This window comes from Myotis brandtii, unplaced genomic scaffold (genome assembly GCF_000412655.1).
Source record: "Myotis brandtii unplaced genomic scaffold, ASM41265v1 scaffold382, whole genome shotgun sequence".
NCBI classification, from domain to species: Eukaryota; Metazoa; Chordata; class Mammalia; order Chiroptera; family Vespertilionidae; genus Myotis; species Myotis brandtii.
The window spans coordinates 3,139,738-3,158,789 of NW_005364671.1; the positions used below are offsets into that span (position 1 = coordinate 3,139,738).

The following is a 19,052-nucleotide window of genomic DNA, read 5'->3' on the forward strand; positions in this document are numbered from 1 at the left end:
CTCCCATATCTTCTTTATAACACTATTCAACCCTAACCTCTGTTTCCTTATGCAAGAGTTATATTTTTAAAATTGAGATGCCAATCTAGATTTCAAAAATTCTGCAATGAGCAGAAGCATCCATAGTTCAGTTGAGTTTTGCTGTGCACTGTGACTATCAGCAGGGAGATCGGACCTCTGCCAACAGAAGGCACCAGTGGACACCTTCCTTCATAGTCCATTGGGAGAGGCGTTCCTATGATCTCCTTGGTCATGACCTCAGCTCATGTGGCTCCTGTGGAGTCCTGTCCATGATGTCCCTTTCCTCCTGAGCCCAGATCTGGGCTGTATAGCCAGAAGATCTGGGGTTTTTCTAAACTGTTCTGGGGAGTAATCAGGGTTATAGTCCTCATACCTCGAGCTCCTCCCAGGCTTCTGTTAGATTTCAATGCAGTTTCATGAATAACACATGTGTACGCACCCCTGCGAGTTCACACTTCATTTCATCATCATCACTGCTATCTTTTTGCCTGCATATAAACCCTTATAATGTTAGAGATGAAATAGAGCCTAGAGATCTTCTTGTCTGTCTTGTGCTTCCACACACTGTTCCTCATGTCTGAAATACTATTCCCCCTCTCATAATCCCTTATGACTCAGCTCAGATGTTGCTTCCTCCAGGAAGGCTTCCATGACCCCCTCCAAGGCATCTTATAGGTTAGATGTTCCTGTTCTTTACTATCTTAGCAGCCATTAGTCTTTCTTCTTATTATTTATTGAATTGTATTTCCTCCTGGCTGACCTAGTGATGGCAGAACTATATGAACCTTGTAAATATGGCATCCCAGATTGATAAATGTTTTTTTCTTCTTCTACAAGGGTGCTGTTCTCAGAACATCCACAAGAGAGCATTATTGCAACTAATCTTTCCTACGGTGCTGTTCTCAGAATATCCACAAGAGGGCACCATTGAAACTAATCCCTTACTAGGATGCTGTTCTCATGTCCACAAGAGGGCACCGGGGTTAAAAATGACAGCAGAGTAAGTGGATGCTATACAGACATGCTCCAATGGCAAACCTTTTGAGCTTGGCATGTCAGCATTTTGAAAAACCCAAACTTAACTCTGGTGCCGTTTCACATATAGAAATTTTTTGATATTTGCAACCATAGTAAAACAAAGATTTATATTTTTGATATTTACTTTGTATATTTAAATGCCATTTAACAAAGAAAAATCAAGCCAAAAAAATGAGTTCGCGTGTCACCTCTGACAGGCGTGTCATAGGTTCGCCATCACTGTCCTAGGACCAAATTGGAATTGCAACTAAAATGCAAAAAAAAATCCCAAATAATCAACTGAAGACAGCTGGAGAGAACCAAGGATAGAAAGCGGAGACCAAATAGAGACTGGTAGGAAGGGCAGAGGCATGAAAAGGCTGGACTGGCTCCCACAGAAAGCAGCTGTAGTTCCAGAGCAATATCTCAGTGGGGGGCTGCCACTGAGAACTCTGCGGTCTAATCCCCAAGCTGGGTCCCCCATCAGAGAGCACCAGAACTGAGAAAGGTGCCCACAAAACACCTGGCTGTGAAAAGCAGCAGGGTTGCTTTCTGCCAGGGAGTGACAGCTGGATATTCAGGCATTTTCTTAAAGGGTCAATGCACAAAATTTTACGTGAAGCCACTCTCTTTGTGCTTCAGCAGAGGAAGGGCAGAGTGGACTGAAACTGTAAGTAGAAGCCAGGGTTGGGGGCTCTGGGGCTAGAGCTCAGAAAGCAGACACCCTGGGTTCCTGTGCTGAATCATTCCCTCATGCTGGGGAGGTCATCTTTCTCAGGCAGACCTTTGCTATGCAGGTGGTTTTTGCCTCGGGGGAAGGCAGTTGACTCATTCTATTGGAAAACGCCTTGTCCCACAGAGTGGAGTTTCTGAGGCCCATTAAGAGATTGAGAATAACAATTAGCCTCCAGGCAGAAGCAATTGCCCCACACTGTTGGAAAACCTCTTTCCACACCTGTGGATGATTGCCTGAGGGCTACTCAAGACCAAATGCAATCAGTCTGTAGGCAGAGGTGGGTCTCTGGAGGCTTTGCATCTTTGCCTGATCTAATTAGTCAGAAACAGTGTTTGATAATATCCTGCACTAGAGATTGAGAGCAGATCTACCTAGTATACAGCCACAAACCCAAATAAGCAGCCAAAATGGGGAGACCAAAAGAACAACCCTCAAATGAAAGAAAATAAGAATTCTCCAGAAGAGGAGATAAATGAAATGGAGATAAGAAGTTTATATGATATCGAGTTCAGAATCATGATTGTAAAGATACTCAATAGCATGAGAAAACATATAGTGACTATGCAAAAAGAACAGTCGGAAATGAAGAATGATATAGCACTAATAACACATTAAAAGGACTACACAGAAGATTAGGGGAAGCTGAGGATCAGATCAGTGAATTAGAAGACAGGGTAGAAAAAAAATCACTCAATCAGAGAACCAAAAAGAAAAAATAATGAAAAACCAGGAGAACAGCTTAAGGGAGTTGTGGGACAACATGAAATGTAACAATATTCATATAATAGGTGTATCAGAAGAGGAAGATAGGGAGCTAGTAATAGAAAACTTCCCTAACCCAGTGAAGGAAAAAGTCACACAAGTTCAGGAGAAACAGAGAGTCCCAAGCAAGAAGAACCCAAATAGGCCCACACCCAGATACATCATAATTAAAATGCCAAAAACATAAGACAAAGAGAGAATCTTAAAGGCAGCAAGAGAAACGCAATTTGTTACCTACAAAGGAGCTCCCATAAGGCTGTCAGCTGATTTCTCATCAGAAACTCTACAGGTCAGAAGGGAATGGCATGAAGTACTCAAGGTAACGGAAAGCAATGATCTGAAATCAAGATTACTCTATCCAGCAGGGCTATCATTCAAAATAGATGGTGAAATAAAGAGCTTCCCAGACAAAAGAAAAAAAAAAGGCTAAAGGAGTTAATCACCACCAAGCCAGCATTACAAAAAATGCTAAAGGGACTGCTGTAATGAGAAGAAATAGAGAAACATCAAGATTGATAAATGTTTACTGAGTGAATGAATGAATCTAGACCAGATGCTATGGGTGGGGAGGGGGCAGTTGGTTTGTGCAAGGTCACAGAGAGGCCAGGTTAGGCCAGACCAGCTCTCCTAACGTGTAGTGAACTGCTGTACTCACAGGCTCTGTGATCCTCTTGCAGAAGATGGCCAGCAGGAAGAGGGCAGTGACGGGTGGAGCCAGGTAGCTGGTGATAGACTGGATGTAGTCGAAGAGCTGGCCACTGTTGGAGCTTTGGATGATGGGGATCCAGAGGATGCTGATGACGACCAGGAACACCACAAACACTCTGCCAGGAGGGCACAGGGTGCTGTGAGGAGCCCTCGGGGTGGCAGAGCGTGGGGTGGGGTGAAGGTGATGCTTGGGAGCCAGGAAGAGAGAGGGGGGGGAATGCATTCTTGTTGAATCAGAGAATGTTAGGGACTAGAATTCCAAAGGATGAGAGTCCAGAAATTTAGACTCTTGAAATCCCAGAATATCAGAATTCTAGGACCTAAGAGGTCAAGGCTTTTTAAATAGACCCGCTCTTCAGAGAGGAATCCATACTTTTCACCCCACCACCCACCTCAGTAAATGACCTCTGGATCTTTGCTGGGGATGCCTTTCTTTCTCTTTTTCATCAAATCCTGTGCAGAGCAGCCCCCTTCTCCAGGATGGCTCCAGACTCCGGTGACTTCTTCCTTCTCTAAGCTTCTCCAACTCTAAGTGTCTCCTCCTCATGTTGCCAGTTGGCTCAGAAAAGAGACTCCACTTTCATATCCTGACTCCCCCACAACTGATCCAGGCTCAGGCCCAGGTCCTCAAAATGCACTCCATGCATGATTTTGCAGGTGTGTGACCAGGTTGATGAAAAACTTTTCTTGGATGTGCTGAGTGCAATAATGCATATGGCCAGCAGATGGTACCAGAACCCCACTGGTTGATGAAATAAGTGTCTAAATAACAACCTGGTAGTTTAGTGTGCAAATATCAAATGACCCTCTTTTAGAAATCTCTCAGCACACCAATCCTTTCCTCTTCTTTTTTCACATTTTCTCTTTCTCAGGCCCCCACTAAAGCAGCAGTTACTCAAGTGACCGCCCTCCTGCTCATCCTCGCCTGCACCATCTGTCCTGCATGCAAAACCTATGAGCAAGCAGGCAGTGGGACTCTATTAGGCAGCTGTGGGCAGAAGGCACTGTGGTGGAAGGAATAGTGCATGTAAAGGCAGGGAGATGGAAAAAAGCAAGTTATCTAAACTCAAAGACCATCTTAACAAAGGGAGGAATGAACACGTTAGTCCAGTAACCTGAGTTATTTATGGAGCCTTAAGTTATGAAGCACAGATTTCAGAAAGGGCCCCTTAACTCCATGTAAACTACAAATCCCCAGCCTGGGGCGACAAAGAAAAATTAGCCACCATTATACTCTGAAAAGCATGAAACTGATTCCAACAAGGTAAATGCAAACTCTTTAGCCTGGTGTTGGAGGCTCTGCCTTCTTTGGAGACAAACTTCGTACAAATGACTTTACTGATGCAGGTCCCTCATTGCACTGCCCGTGTTTCTGCCTTTCTCATTAAACTCTTCCATCCTCAGGGCAGGGCCATACAAGTCCTCCCTGTGTCCCCAGCACAAAGGCATGACCCAAGGGGGATGCTCTGGGTGAGACTGATGGAGTAAGTTAAGGCCTTTCTGATATCCTGGGATAGCAGCTGGTCCGAAAGACCTGGAGGGTGAGCCGCTTGCTAGCTTCCTCCCATTTATACAGTTCACCTTTCACTGTTTAAGTCTTTGTCAGCTTCTCATTGACCCTGTTGATCAATTGCAAGAGAAAGCTGAACAGTAGGGAAGAGAGTTTTTTTCTCCTTGTTCTGGACGGGGAGGAGGGGCCCAGAGCCAGGAGGGACTTACCTGAGGTCAGGGAGGAAGCTGGTGCTAGAATTAGGCGCTCTGACTGCCAGTCCTGGACCCAACCCAGCCACACCTCCCAGGGCAACCCAGGCAGGGAGCAGAGGGGAGAGGGTCTGCCTGCAGGAAGGGGCGCCCACGGACGGGCCAGCGCACCTGCCCACCACCATCAGCTCCTGCTCCGTTGCCTTCTTGCGGAAGCGCTGCCACACGTCAATGGCGAACAGTGTGCTGCTGCTGTTGAAGATGGAGGTGAGCGAGCTCATGAGGGCAGCCATGATCACGGCGATCATCAGGCCCCGCAGACCTGGGGAGAGATGAAGTCTCTGTGGACAACTGACCGTGAAGGCCCTGCCGGGCACCATGGAGGCTGCAGCGCCTGCAGAGCCAGGAGTCTGGGGTGGAAGTGGGATGGGGAAGGTGTCCGCTGAGGTTCGCACAGGCAGATAAGGAATCCGGGGCTGGGCACTGGGCTCTGGCCCCGCCCTGCCACTGCCTGCTCTGTGGCCTTGGGGGAGCCAGGGCCCTCCCTGAACCTCCCCAGGAAGGGGTGTGACAGCCCTGACATCTCGTGTGGGTGTCAGAGCTGGCAGACACTTGCTAGTGGTCGCTGGTGGGGAGAAGGTGACGTTACTAAACGTTTTCAGTGTTTTCCTTTTTCATTGAATTGGCGCCAGGCAAAGCCCTGGCCTGGAAGCAGAAGCCCAGGCTTGTTTCCTGGTTCTGCAGGCAACCAGCTGTGTGATCTTTGAACTAAGGGAGTCCTTCACCTTAGGGCCAATTTTTCCTCCTGCAGCAAGAGGTTGGCTCCGCTGATCCCTGAAGTCTCTGCCTCTCATGACCAAGCCTCCAGGAAAATGACTGCTCACCCCAGGGAGGGACCCCCCACCCGGTCCCACCTCTGGCCCCTCCCGTCCTCAGTCCAAATCTTTAGCCACCACCTGCATGTCTCCCTGGAAGACTCAAGGCATCCCACACCGAGGCCAGCATCTGCCTCTGGGGCGTTGATTCTTCCTTTTATTAATATTTAGTGGCCCGGTGCATGAAATCCATGCACATTAAAAGGGAATTAATTAGAGCAAATATTTTAATATTGCTATTTGCCCTTTCTCTATAATAGAAATGTCAGAGGTGAAAGAAAATTAGTAAAATGTATATGAAAATCTTCCTCCTGTCAGAGTCTGGGGCGCGCCATGGGAACCAGAGTCAAGTCCCCGCCCACCCGCGTGTGCCTCAAAATCACATGAGACCCAGACCCAGCCGGCCACACCCCCATTGGGCGAGATTGAGACCTGGCCGGCCCCACCCCTGTCAAGCCCCGCCAGGCGGGGGGGTGCAGCGTCAGGTCCCCGCCCCAGCCCGGTGCCACACAGCCTCAAGTCCCTGATGATCACTTGTTATGGCTTGTTACAAGAACCCCACCTCTGCTGTGGGCGCAGCCATCTTATGATGGCATGAGGGTTAATTTGCATATTACCTCTTTATTATATAGGATATCTTTCTAGTCTCCACATCAGACTCCTCCCTCAGAGGTATCCCAGACCCCTCCTGGGCTCCCCTCCCACCCACCTCCTTCTGCGGCTGCTCTGTCATTGCTGGGCCTCCCCCGCCTCCTTTTCTCCACTATTTCTTTGATTCATTTCTTATTCTACTGGTGGTGAGGGGAGGGGTAACTCAACTCACCTACTTCCCTTCATAAACTTGCCTTTCTCCCATGTCCCCTTTGAGTCCCTCTGTCTTTCTTGTCCCTCAAATACAACCAGTCATCAAGTCCTGCCAATTCTGCCTCATGTATATCTTTTAAACCTCTTTTCTCCATCGCTAAAGACACCAACCTGGTCCTAGCCACCATCACCCCTCACCAGGACCACTGAAGACCCCTTTTAAATCATCCCCCTGCTGCCCCTAAGCTGAACCCCAGGCAGATTGGTCCCCCAAAGCACAAATGCAATTGTGGATGCTGGCCTAAAACCCCCCTCCCCTGACATCCATTGCTCTAGGTGTGGCCGCCAACTCCTCTCCATGATGCTTGTCTCCAGTCCTCCTGCATCTGAGCCCATATGGGCCACCTTCAGCCCAGACCTCATGCTCTCTTTCCCAGCCTCGGGCCTTTGCATGTGCAGCCCCTCCTTCTGGATGACACGCCCTCCAGCTCTGCCTGAGGTGCTCCTCAGGCCTCAATTCCATTTCCTGTCCTCTGAGAAACGGGCCCTACACTCCCCCAAAGTGAGCCAGGTGCTCCTGAGGGCTCCCCCAGCCCCACCGTGTCCCCACACTGGTCACACTGTATTGTGGCCTCTATACCCTGAGTACCCTGGGGACTGCGTGGAGCCTGAGAGTAGGGCCCTGCCCTTTATCCCTGCATCTCAGGGACCAGGGCACAGAGCAGTGTCTCATGGACACGTGTGTGTGTGTGTGTGTGTGTGTGTGTGTCTACTGGGAGGGGATGGGGATGTGAATGTTTTTATTCCCTCTCCCTGCCCATGTCCATCCTGAATGCAACCCCTCCTGGGCAGTGGCAATTGGAGGCGGCTGGCGGTGGGAGTGACTGGTGGCCGATGACACGGGACTCACCAATGGGCATGAGAGCTATGACCAGCTTGGGGTAGGCGATGTTGGAGCATCCCACTCGGGCCCCGCAGACTCTCTGGCAGACGTCAGGGTCCACGCAGCCCACCTCATCTGCACAAGAGGTGATGGCAGTTAGAGACGGATAATCTAGGGCCTTCTCGGGATGGCCCAGTATTTGCTTTCTGATGCCACCGGGAAGTGTCCACTGGGGACTGTGCTGGGCCTGAGGGTCAAAGGGCAGGTGGCTGACTGGGTACCAGGATTTACTATGGTAACTTTCTCTGCCATATACTACCCACAAAGCTTGTAGACTCATTAGCTTTAGGCTTTCTCTATAATAATAAAAGCATAATATGCTAATTAGACCAGCTGTCCTTCTGGACGACCTTCCAGATGAAGCTGGGGCTGTGAGGGAAGCCCAGGGCCCGGGTGCCAGAGGGAAGCCAGTGCCAGCAGCTGGGGAAAGGAAGGCCTACTCTTGCATGAATTTCATGCATTGAGCCTCTAGTATCCTGATAAAAGGCAAATATCCTTGGAAGGCACCAAGAACACTTTACTGGTCTTTCCCTTATAAAGAAAAGGCAGGATTTAAAATGACATTCAGATGCAAATTTTTCTACTGAAGTAGTTATTGTATGTTTGAACTATTTACATAGTTACTGTATGTATGTTAACAAAGGTTAACATACTACTATGTTCTTTTTTGTTTGTTTGTTTTAATCCATCAATCAGTTGCCTTCTGTATGTGGCCCAATAGGGGATCGAACCCACAATCCAGGTATGTGTCCTGCCCGGGAATCCAATCGGCAACCTTTTGGTGCACAGGACAATGCTCATCCAACTGAGCCACACTGGCCGGGCACTACTCCATGTTCTTATTAAGGACTGTGCAGCCCCTGCCTGCTCCAGCTCTCACCTGGGTACAGGGCCCGGCTGATCATGCCGGGCATGACGATGAAGAACATGGGCAGGATCTTGAGGTAGCCGCCCAGCACGGAGCCTCCCTTGGCGTGGGACAGACTCTTGGCGGAGAGAGACCTCTGCACAATGACCTGAAAGGCACCAGCGGAGGCCACAGGTGGGCTCTGACGTGGTCACTGCCTGTGCCCCTGCGGTGGTCCCAGAACAAGTCCCAACCCCCTGCATCCAGATACCCATTTTCCAGCAGGAGCCACCCCAGTTCACGGAGGGCGGGGCCCGCCTGGCTGGGGCATCACCTGGTCCGTGCACCAGCACCAGGTGGCCAGCACCGTGAGCCCGAAAATGAGGCCTGGCCAAGGGATGTCCCCGCTCACAGGGTCCCGAAGCATGTGGAAGGCGTCAGGCCGGGGGAGGTGGCAGGTGGTGTTGGGGACTGTGACATTGGGGATGGCCTGCTGGTACCGCTGCTCCAGGCCCGGGTACCAGCCCACCTCCTTGAAGCCTGTGGGGGGAGACCTCAGTGAGTGAAGCAGCCCTGAGCCCCTCTGAGCCTGTCACATGCCCCCCAGCTCCCAGTGCCGAGTGGAGTCCCTGGGCTTGGAACTGGCCCGAGATGTGGAAATGCGGGAGGGCTGTGGGGCTCCACTGGTTTGGCATAGAGAGCATGTCCCCGGCCCTGAGGCGGGTATGGCTCCGTACCCCAGGAAGTCCTGATCAAACCACGGAGGTGACAGGAGTCACACTGGCTGAGAGAGGGACTTAGGGGCAAGGTGGGGTGTATTCAGTTCTCCTTACCCAGAAACATGAGGACCAGGGCTCCCCCCACCATGATGACCGTCTGCAGAGCGTCCGTGTAGATCACGGCTGTGAGGCCCCCTGGGGACCCAAGGAGAGGGCTCATCAGTCAGCACCAAGGTTTCCTCTCTGCGCCCGCCCTGCGCGTGCCACCCTGGGGAGACCAGAGAGGACACCGAGCCCTCTTAGCAGGTGGGCTCCCCTCCGCCCCACCTGCCCGGGGGAGGCCGGTCAGTCACAGGTGCTCGGGCCCAGCTCTTCCCATCAACAGCCTCTACCCAGCTGCCTGGCCAGAGCCTCTTTGATATCCTGAGTCTATCCCTTTGTGAGCTGGTAACTCTGCCAGGACGCCCCTCCCCGACCTGGATGCCCACTTACACCCCCGTCCGCCCAGGCCCACTGACCCCCCGTGTCCCAGGAGCCGGGCCTGTGCTGGTGCGCTGCAGGAGGGGCTTTGTGGCTTTAGTCTGAAGCAGCCTGCAGTCTGGTCCACGTGACGGTCCCCTCATCCCTGCCCTGCTCCTGGTACGAAGGGTCTCTCAGGATCTCTCAGGGCCTCTCCTTCCTGCCTCCTGGGGCTGGCTCTTGCCTCCTGTTCCTGCCCTTGTGTGTCCCCTTTTTCTGGTCACTGTGCCTCTCGTCACTTCTTCTGCGTTTTCCCTTGATCCTACCTCTCTGTCTGTCTCTGTCTTTGGCTCTTCCTGTTTCTGGTTCTCTGCCCCTCCCTCTGACATCTCTCTCCTCCAGCTCTTCCCACTGTATCCTGGTGGCCCCGGGCTTCCCTCTCCTCCTCTCCCTGCCTCTATGTCTCCGCTCCAGCCCTGCACCCTGAGGTGACCTTCCCCGGGCCCTACCAGCGATGGTGTAGACGGCTGTCACCACCAGCAAGGCCACCGTGGAGAGGTACAGGTTCCAGCCCAAGGCCATCTGGATGAAGAGGGCTCCAGAGAAGATGTCAGTCTGCAGAGACATGACCGGGAGGTCACCAGGTATGGCCCCAGGGTGTCACCTTCCCTCTCAGCAGTACCAGCTGCTGTCAGCCCTCCTCACACCGTGAGGACAAGACTTCAGCGGGTGAGGTGGGCCGTGCAGGCGCTGAGCCACCATGGAGGTGTCAGAGCAGAGGCGGTTCCAGTCCATGACTTTTATGAACCCGTTACAGGGCTACAACATGGTGGACGGCAGGACACATGGATGGGTCACATGACCCCAGCCTCAGTTCCAGTCCCAGAGCTGGCCCTCTGGGCAAATCATGTGACGCAGTTTTGTTTTCTAAGGTTAGGTCAATGGAGAAAGAATAAGGACCTGTATTCGTAACATTCTAGGCAACTAATGCATGGTGCTGAATGAAGAATCAGGGATAGAAAGATGAAAGAAGGGATGAATGAACTCTAGATTGTGAGGTCTTTGAATGGAGGGACTGTCATTCACTCAACAAACATCATCCATCTCTGACTACCTACCACTGAGGGAGAGAATGCGCTGAAGGTACATGGATTCATTCTTCCTTTCTCCCATCCTCCCTTCCATCCATCCATCCGTCCATCCAGCAATAAGCCATGCCCGGTGCTCTGCATTTTCAGAGACTGGGTGGCCACACTGCAGTGTACTCACCGAAATCTTGGTGAAGATGTAGAGGATGAGAGACAGCACAGACATGTACACCTGGATCCTCTGGCCCCCAAATCGCTTCTGCAGGTATTGCGGCATCGTGACCACGCCGGCTGCGATGTACACAGGGACGAAGACCCAGCCGAGGGCCAGCAGCAGCCAGGTTGCCTGGGAGAGTGGAGAGAAATTGGTGTTCATGTCCTGGATGCAAATGGACGAGTGTCCCCTACGGAGAGGTGGCGCCATGCGGAGGACAGCCCTGGGCAGGAGGTAAGGGACCCGGGACTGATCTCAGTCCTGTGTGACCGCCAATGGTCCCTCTATCTCCTCCGGGTCTTGGTTTCTTCATCCATAAAATGGGTTCCCCCCAAGCACATCTGAGGGTCCTCTCAGGGCTAAGGCCAGGGGTGGGGGGTGGGTTCAGACCCCCAGTATCCCCGAGAAGCCCCCGGGCCAGCTTCCTTACGTTCCATTCGAAGCCGCCCACAGCAAGGCCTCCGGCAGCGCCCGTCCCAGCCAGGCCGATGAACAGGCCGCTGCCCACATTGCTGGACATCAGAGATGCTCCGATCTGCAAGGCACAGGTGGGTCAAGAATCAGAAGTCAGTTTTCATCTGATTCAACCTGGAGTCTCCCATGAGTTTCAGGAGCTGGGACGTGGCGGGGAGAGAGGACCTGGACTCATGGAATCTGAGATCAGGGGGAGGAGAGGAAATGGGGAGCAAAGAGAAAGAGGGATGGAACTGACAGCTAGTGGGGGCCTGCTGTATGCCAGGCGCCGTGCGAGGCACTGCGTGTATTTTGTGTGCTAATCACTTGATCTCCACAAAGATTTGCAGGGATGAGTATTAATCTTTCCAACTTACAAAGAAAGGAAATAATGTTAGGAAGAATAGACAGTGGCTCCAGGCCACCCAATGGGAGTAGCTAAGTGGGAAAGAAGGAAGCCACAGGGAGCAGGTCCACACAGGGAGGATGAAGCGCTGACTCAGGCCATGGACCTAAGGGCCCCCAGGGAGTAGGAAGGGGAAACGGAGGAGAAAGAACACAGCTGATGGGGAGCCTGGGTCATAAGGGTCTCAGGATCAGCTCCCGGAGGCTGCTGGGGGATTTACCTCTATGATTTCCCTCATTTACCTGCTTTTTAGTAATAAGCTGATGTGTCACCTTCTCAAGAAAATCTTTGCTGGTCCCACTCCCACTGTCTGGAGGTCGGAGGCTTCCTGCGAGCCCCCACGAGCCCTCCACACTGCCCCCCATCCCTCCAGCTCAGCAGTCATGCTGTCTGTGAGTCCGTCTGCCCAGTGCCACCCTGCTTTCTAGGACAACATTGTGGACCATCTCCCTGTAGGTCCAGCCTGCGGCCATGAGAGGGCGCCAGTGGGTGCTTGTCGGAGGTGTCCAGAGCAAGGTTGCTCAGGTGGCAGGTGCACTGGGACTGGAGAGAAGGAGCCCAGAGCCAGGAAACCCACCTGGGGCTGTTTCCTGGGAACAGGTGGGAGATGAAAAGGGGACTTGGATGGGGGAGAAGGGGAGGGAAGAAGGTCAACTCACCGGCCACCAGGTCATGGACCTCCCCGCCAGGAAGTAGCCGCCAATGGTGCCTCGGCTTGCTCGGAAGGACGACTGGAAAGGAAGTGGCCAGAGGTGAGGGTTTCCCGAGATTCCTCAGCCTCTGCCCTCACCCAGACTCCCTGCCCTCGGCCCAGGCTCTGTGGACACAGAGGGGAGAACTGAGGCAGGTTTTCATCATCTTTATTCCAGGCGCTGTTGGGTGGTCTGAGCCTCTCTCTGAGCCTCCGTGCATGTCTCTCAGAACCAGTGTGAAGAGCCAGGAGCCAGTGGGGGTACGCAGCCCCCGCCATGGCACAGAGCTGCATGCGCCTACAGATGATTGCTACCGTGCACCCTGGTGCCCTCCCTCCCCTCCGTCCGAGCTGTGTTTCAGAAATTGAGCTGGTGCCTCAGTCCATCGCTACAGGGAGACCGACCTGTCCCCTCCTCCCCCCGGGACTCCTCACTGGGGAGGGGAAGTGCAAAGCTGTTATTAAGATGCTGCCAGGCCTCTGACTGGGTCTGGAGGGAGAAGCACTGAAGGGGAGGCAGGAAAGGGAGATGTAAAGACGCTTCTGTCTCTGGAGGAAACGTCATTGATCAGCCACAGGGCAGCGATGGGCTGTGCAGGGCTGGTGACTGTTCGACCCTTCCTCAAATGTCCCAGTGTCACCTCTGGTCCTCGGGGAGGCCAGGTGAGCAGAAAACACTAATTTCACACATTAATCAGGAGGCCCAAGTCAGGGAGCCACCTGTCCAGCCTCCATGGAGCTGGTGCTTCTCCCCACGCCCCCCCCCCCTGCTGAGCCAGGGGTCATCTGTGTGGCCTGTTCTTCCTCACACCAGCCCTGGGAGGCAGGGACTGTTCACCACTTTACAGACGAGGAAACCAAGGACCAGAGAGGGATCCTGCCCTCGCCACAGCCTCGTCAGTGACCAGCTGGGGCTCCAGGCACTGTCAGCCTCGCAGCAGAGTCTAAAGGTTCCGGCATTTCTCTCCAATACTTCCGTGATGACAGCAGCCCTTTATGGCTGCCCTGTGTGCCCGGCCCTGAGCCAGATGTCACGGAAGGGCCGTGCCCGCTCTGTGCTGCGGTCCTTATTCTCATTGTCCAGATGATAAACGGAGACTCAGAGATGCTTCGGAGGTTCCCAGGGCACGCGGGGATGCGGGAGCTGGGGTGTGAGCTCAGGGCTCGCTGGCCTCAGAGCCTGCCTCTCTATGGCACTGAGGCTCAGGGGGACAATGGACCACAGAAGGATCTTGGGGTCCGCCTGGCTCCCTTCCCGTGAGCACAGGAGCCCGGCTCCTTTAGAAAGCTCAGCTCCTTGCCCAACACTAACCAGTGGAGGGTGGGGTAGGCCAGGAGTAAAGCATCCGGGGAGTTGGGCATCTCAGCTTGGCGAGGCGGGAAGGAATGGGATCAGGGTGGCCAGGGGAGGGTGGGGCCAAGGCAGCAGGTGCACAGAGTCAGGCAGTCAGGAGAGGGGCTCAGGCCTGGCCTGCCTCTGGCTCGCTGTGTGACCTCAGGCCAGTCACACCCTTCTCCGGCTCCAGTCTGCCGCCTATGACAGGGGGGCCGATGAGACCCTTCCACTCCCACCCCTTCCTCTGCCCAGCCCTGCCCCAGCTCCCGGCCAGCCGGAGATGAGAGTGTGGCTCTGCCTCCCCTGCCGGCTCCCAACCTCCACAACTACTCACCCAGACCCCCACGCCCACAACGAAGATGAAATAGACGACCAGGACCCCGATGTCATAGGCGTGTAGGCTGGCCCCGGGGCCTGGTGCCGAGCTCCGAGCTGCCGCAGTCCTGACCCCATTTCCTGAAGCTCCGAGCCCTGGCGCTGCCAGCTCCATGCTCCTCGGTGAGAGCCGCTCACCACCCGGCTGGACTTTGAGGCGCTCCTGGCTTCATTCCTTTCCTTTAATGATTAAACAGCTCAGTGCCATCAGCTGCTGAGAAAGCCCAGCCCCACTGGCAGGTAAATCCTAGCCACCCTTTCCCCTCTGTGGGCTCTCTCCCACTCCCCCTCCCTCTCTCCCTCCTCTCCCTTTCCCCCTTCCTCTCACTCTTCTCTTCCTGCCCCACTACACACACACACACACACACACACACACACACACACACGCAGAGGCACACACAGGTATAGGCAGGCACACACAGGCACATGCACCAAGGCACAAACTCTCTCTCACCCCCCATGGGGAGAAGAGGAGGAGGAGGAGGACAAGGAGGGGAGGAAGAGAAAGAGGAGGAGAAGGAGAGGAGCAGAGTCTTGGAACCCTGCAGCTGGGAGGCCCTTCAGAAGTCAAGTGTTCCAGCTCTTGCTTGTGTGGAGGGGAAACAGAGGCCCAGGGAGGGGAGGGTCACTCAGGGACGTAAAGGCAGACAGAGCTGGACTTGATCCAGGTTCTTGGTCACCTATATGCAACTTTCCTTCTGCCCAGTGGGTGGAGACCAGAGAGGAAGGAGCCTGCTGTTACCCTTGCAAAGCATCCCCCTCACCTGCTCCTGCCTCCAGCCCAGCCAGGGGTCACCTTCCCTTTTGTTACAGTGCAGGGCCCTGAAGCCAGGAATATGGGCAGAATTCACAGCTCGGCCCACGCTCCTGCCCGCACTGGGACAAAGGAGCGCTCCTGAAAAGAACACAGAGCACCCTGCGCCCAGGGGACACCATCTGCCTGTGACCCCAGCGGCCACTTTCCAGTCCCAGCTGCGGGGCTCAGTGACCTTCAGGGTGATGGTGGGCCGGTTGCTAAGGGACTCTGAGCTTGTGTCCTCGGTCAGCATGGCCTACGCCCTCCCCACCTCTCAGTGCCAGTGAGTGACTTCCTCCTATGCCCCCCTACACACACCAAGGGAGGGCCATCCTGGCCCTCAGGGTTCCACTGCCCACATACACTGTCCCCCAACCCCATCCTCCAGATGCCTGAGGCTAAGCCCCACCCCCTGCACTTCTCTCCCCTAGGCCAGCAGGTTTGGGCCCACAGCAGCCACCAATCTGTTAGCTAGCCAGGCAGTTTAGTATCCAGAGCCCAGGAAGTGCCAGGAGAGAGCAGAAAAGGCATTGACATAGTAGGACTAGATTATTATGAAGCCTATGCCCAGAGCCCAAGGCCTTGCTATATCAGTGAGCCCAGAGCCCCCACTCAAGGCTTCTCTGTTGTTGCAAACTAGCAACAGTCAACAGCAGAAAGGGACTGTCAGAGGTGGGCAGGGCTGGAGGTACAGCAGGAGAGTGGCTGTGATGGCCAACCGATGTGCAAGAGCATCATTAAAACCAGGAACACAGGAAGACTGATGCAAAAGACAGGACAAATGGGGCGGGCAGACCTATAAATTAAGCTCCATCAACTCTCAGCAAAGGGCATTCATGGGTAGCAGCTGAGGATTTAAATGCATTGACCAGAGTCACCGAGGAAACATTAGTATGACCATCAGGGACTTCTATTGAGAAGGCACACATTGTGAAATCCAGGAGGAGCATTTCATTCCAAATGGTCTAACATTTTAGGTAGGTGCTGGCATTCAGCAAAGAGGCCTCATTTATCCAGGAGACCCTCTCTGAGAGCTCCCGAGACTGAAGGGTCGATCACCTTGTCATTCTTACTTTGGGTGAGTCCCTGTGGCCCCCTTCTCTGTGAGGCAGAGATGCCGACATGAGCAAGGCCCAGCCTAGCAGGGAGAGCCAGATGGCACACGGACAGGCACCTTCAGCATGTTCACCCACCCCTGTCCTTAGCTGGGAGCTCAGAGGAGGAGACAACAGACCATGTGAGGAGGTTGGGCAGGGCTTAGAGGGAAGGGGTTCCTTTGAGCCAGGCCTTAAAAAAGCGTTCAACAGATTTGGAAACAACCCAAGGGCCCATCAGTAGATGAGTGGATAAAAAAGCTGTGGTACATTTACACCATGGAATACTATGCAGCTGTAAAAAAGAGAGATCTCTCACCCTTTGGGACAGCATGGAGGAACCTGGGAGGGCACCATGCTAAGTGAAATAAGTCAGTCAGAGAAAGACAAATATCACATGATCTCACTCATTTGTGGAATCTAATGAACAAAATGAATTGACCAACAAAATAAGAACCGAAGCATGGAGGTATGGAACAGACTATGTGGGGTTGGGGGGATGAGAAGAGATAAACCAAAGAACTTATATATTTATCTGCATAGTCCATGGATAAGGGCAATAGGGTGGTGAAGGCCTGAGGGGTGGTAGAGGCTGGGCGGTGAGGGGTAAAGGTTAGGGGTGGGGAGCTATCTGTAATACTATCAACAATAAAAAATACATTAAAAAAAGAGTATAACAGCAGTGTAACAGGTCAGTAAACCAGAAGTTTCTGCCAAGATACAATAACATAAAAATTGAAAAGTGAGCAGCAGATCTGCACAGGAAGTGCTAAGAGCTAGACTAACAATTCTAGAGGCTCTATACGGGGGATATGGAAGACTTTTGTAAACATTTATTCGGGTAAAATCCTTGTGTTTTTTCCCAACGGAAAAGGGAGAGAGTGTGAGGGCTGGTTGCCCAAGATAGTTTTGGGCAGAGGGGCTTTGGAGAGCTTGGTGAGCATCCCCCCAGTTGGGGTCACTGAGGACCGGGGCTGACTCAGCCTGGAGTAGGTAGGGGGTGGGAGCTGGGGCTGACTCGCTGCTTCCCAGGGGAGCTGGTGCTTTGGGGTTGGGCTGCACCTGGGTTGGGCAAAGAATGTGTGGACTTTTTTTTTTTCGGGGGGAGGTGTGTGGACTAGATGTGAGCCACATGCATGGAAAAGACAGGGTGGGGTTCTTCTTAGATCTTGTCCAATGGGCTGTCCAGAGGGGGCTTGGGCCTCAGCTGGCAGAACCTAGCCCTGAGCCGCTGGATTCCTGGGGGCTATGGAAGAATGGGCGGGGCTGCAGTGCTGAGGCACAGGCTGGGCTGGGCCAGGGGCGGGGCTCCCCTGGCTGAGGGAGTCCTCACTGCCCCACCAGAGATCCCACAGGGAAGGTCAGCTGAGGGTGGGAGACCCACGCGCCAGAGCCATCTCAGGAGTGGTCTCGTCTAGCAGGCACATTCCTGCCCTTGACTTCTTGCTCAGCACCACAGCGCCCAGCGTCAGCCTGACCAGGTGAGAGAGACAGGAAACAAGCTGACAGCATCCCCTCCTCTCACCACAGCCAGCCCACCTGCGGGTGGGAACTACGGGAGGAGAAGTCTTAGCCATAAATGACGACAGAAGCGTTGAATAATATATGCCACTGGGCTTTCTACATTTGGGATCATAACTGAGTTGACTGTTTTCAGACAGAATAAAGCCCTAAAGGTGAGACTTTGCCCATGACGTATGAAATGCTGATGATGGAGGGGGCCTCAGCCCCCGAGCCTGAGTCATCAAGGTGGATCTGAGTTTTCCACTGGGAAGGAAACCCCCTCGGGTGAGACTTTGCCCATGAGGTATGAAATGCTGATGATGGAGGGGGCCTCAGCCCCCAGCCTGAGTCATCACGGTGGATCTGAGTTTTCCACTGGGAAGGAAACCCCCTCCCACGCTGCACCTGGGCATTCAGCGGCCTCCTCCGGCCTCGTGGGCCCAGGAAGAATCCTGGGCAGGCTCAGCTGTACCTGTGGCTACTTGCAAGTTCTTCCTGAAAAACCACTCTACCAGCCGCCTCTGAGAACCTCCTCTTCCAGAACAATGAAGGGCAGGGCTAACATTCACCCTGTGTGCCAGGAGTAGCCGGTAGGTCAGACCCACACATAATGGCAATTATACTGACTGTGTGATTGGCCTCATTGTTCCCATTCTGTAGGTAAGGAAGCTCAGGCTCATTGGTGATGGGTCTTCGGGTTTGGAATTCAGGCCTGATTCACACTAAAAGCTGTGCTGTCCCACCTACCCTTTCTCCTTAGCCTGATGTCTACAAGAGACAGTGTGGACAGTGCATCCTTCTGGAGATTAGGGTAGAAATGGGCTCTGCTTTGCTCCTCCCAGTGGGGGCTCTGAGCAGGGCACAGAGCTGGCTGGGCTGTGATAGGAACCCCACTGGGGTCTGGGTTCAGGTGACAGAGACCCTGTGAGCTCTCTCTCCTGCTGCCCCAGTCCCCAGCCATGGCTCCTTTGCTGGCCATGATTCTCACTCTCAGCCTGCGTGGGTGTGTTTTTTTGTGTGTGTGTTTTTCCACCTGCCTATGCTCCTTGTGAGCTCTCTCCCCTGCTGCCCCAGCCCCCAGCTATGGCGCCTTTGCTGGCCATGATTCTCACTCTCAGGCTGCATGGGTGTGTTTTTTTTGTGTGTGTGTTTTTCCACCTGCCTATGCTCCTCTCAGTTTAAAACGAATGCTCCCATGGTCAGACCACACACTGGGGAGGAACAGGGTCTCCATATGGACAGGCTGGACGCTCAATGCCAGAGGAAAGGATTATTCCATAGCAGAATAAGGCTGAGAGAGATGGCAGCAGAGACCTACGGATGGAGAAAAGAGGGGAAGGAAAAGGAAGAGAGTTGCATGTTGGTAAATGTTTCCCTCCACGTCCCGCGTGGATCAGGGTTCAGGACCTGGAAGCAGAGCCGCACACAAATGAAAGAGAAAATACACGAGATAATTTGGGAATATTGGGGGGCCAGGCAGGTAAGTCCAACTCAAGAGGAAGGA

The 19,052-nt window shown here is 53.5% G+C and overlaps 1 protein-coding gene across 5 annotated transcripts in view; it reads right to left on the reverse strand.

The window, feature by feature from the left end:
• The window catches only part of SLC5A9 (solute carrier family 5 (sodium/sugar cotransporter), member 9), a 30,248-nt gene that overhangs the window by 10,462 nt on the left and 734 nt on the right, over window positions 1–19,052 (reverse strand). For 3 of the 5 annotated variants that reach the window (XM_014544823.1, XM_005872519.2, XM_014544821.1), the window contains exons 2-12: window positions 14,115–14,335; window positions 12,413–12,484; window positions 11,325–11,429; window positions 10,862–11,026; window positions 10,102–10,207; window positions 9,248–9,328; window positions 8,749–8,954; window positions 8,448–8,583; window positions 7,535–7,642; window positions 5,117–5,267; window positions 3,192–3,360 (exon numbers count right to left, since the gene is read on the reverse strand). In XM_014544823.1, the coding sequence (XP_014400309.1) occupies window positions 3,192–3,360; window positions 5,117–5,267; window positions 7,535–7,642; window positions 8,448–8,583; window positions 8,749–8,954; window positions 9,248–9,328; window positions 10,102–10,207; window positions 10,862–11,026; window positions 11,325–11,429; window positions 12,413–12,484; window positions 14,115–14,270 (1,455 nt within the window). In that variant the 5' untranslated portion in view covers window positions 14,271–14,335. Of the gene's footprint in view, window positions 1–3,191; window positions 3,361–5,116; window positions 5,268–7,534; window positions 7,643–8,447; window positions 8,584–8,748; window positions 8,955–9,247; window positions 9,329–10,101; window positions 10,208–10,861; window positions 11,027–11,324; window positions 11,430–12,412; window positions 12,485–13,756; window positions 13,979–14,114; window positions 14,336–18,866; window positions 18,884–19,052 lie in introns of those variants that run through there. The other 2 variants (XM_014544820.1, XM_014544822.1) reach the window with 2 other exon arrangements.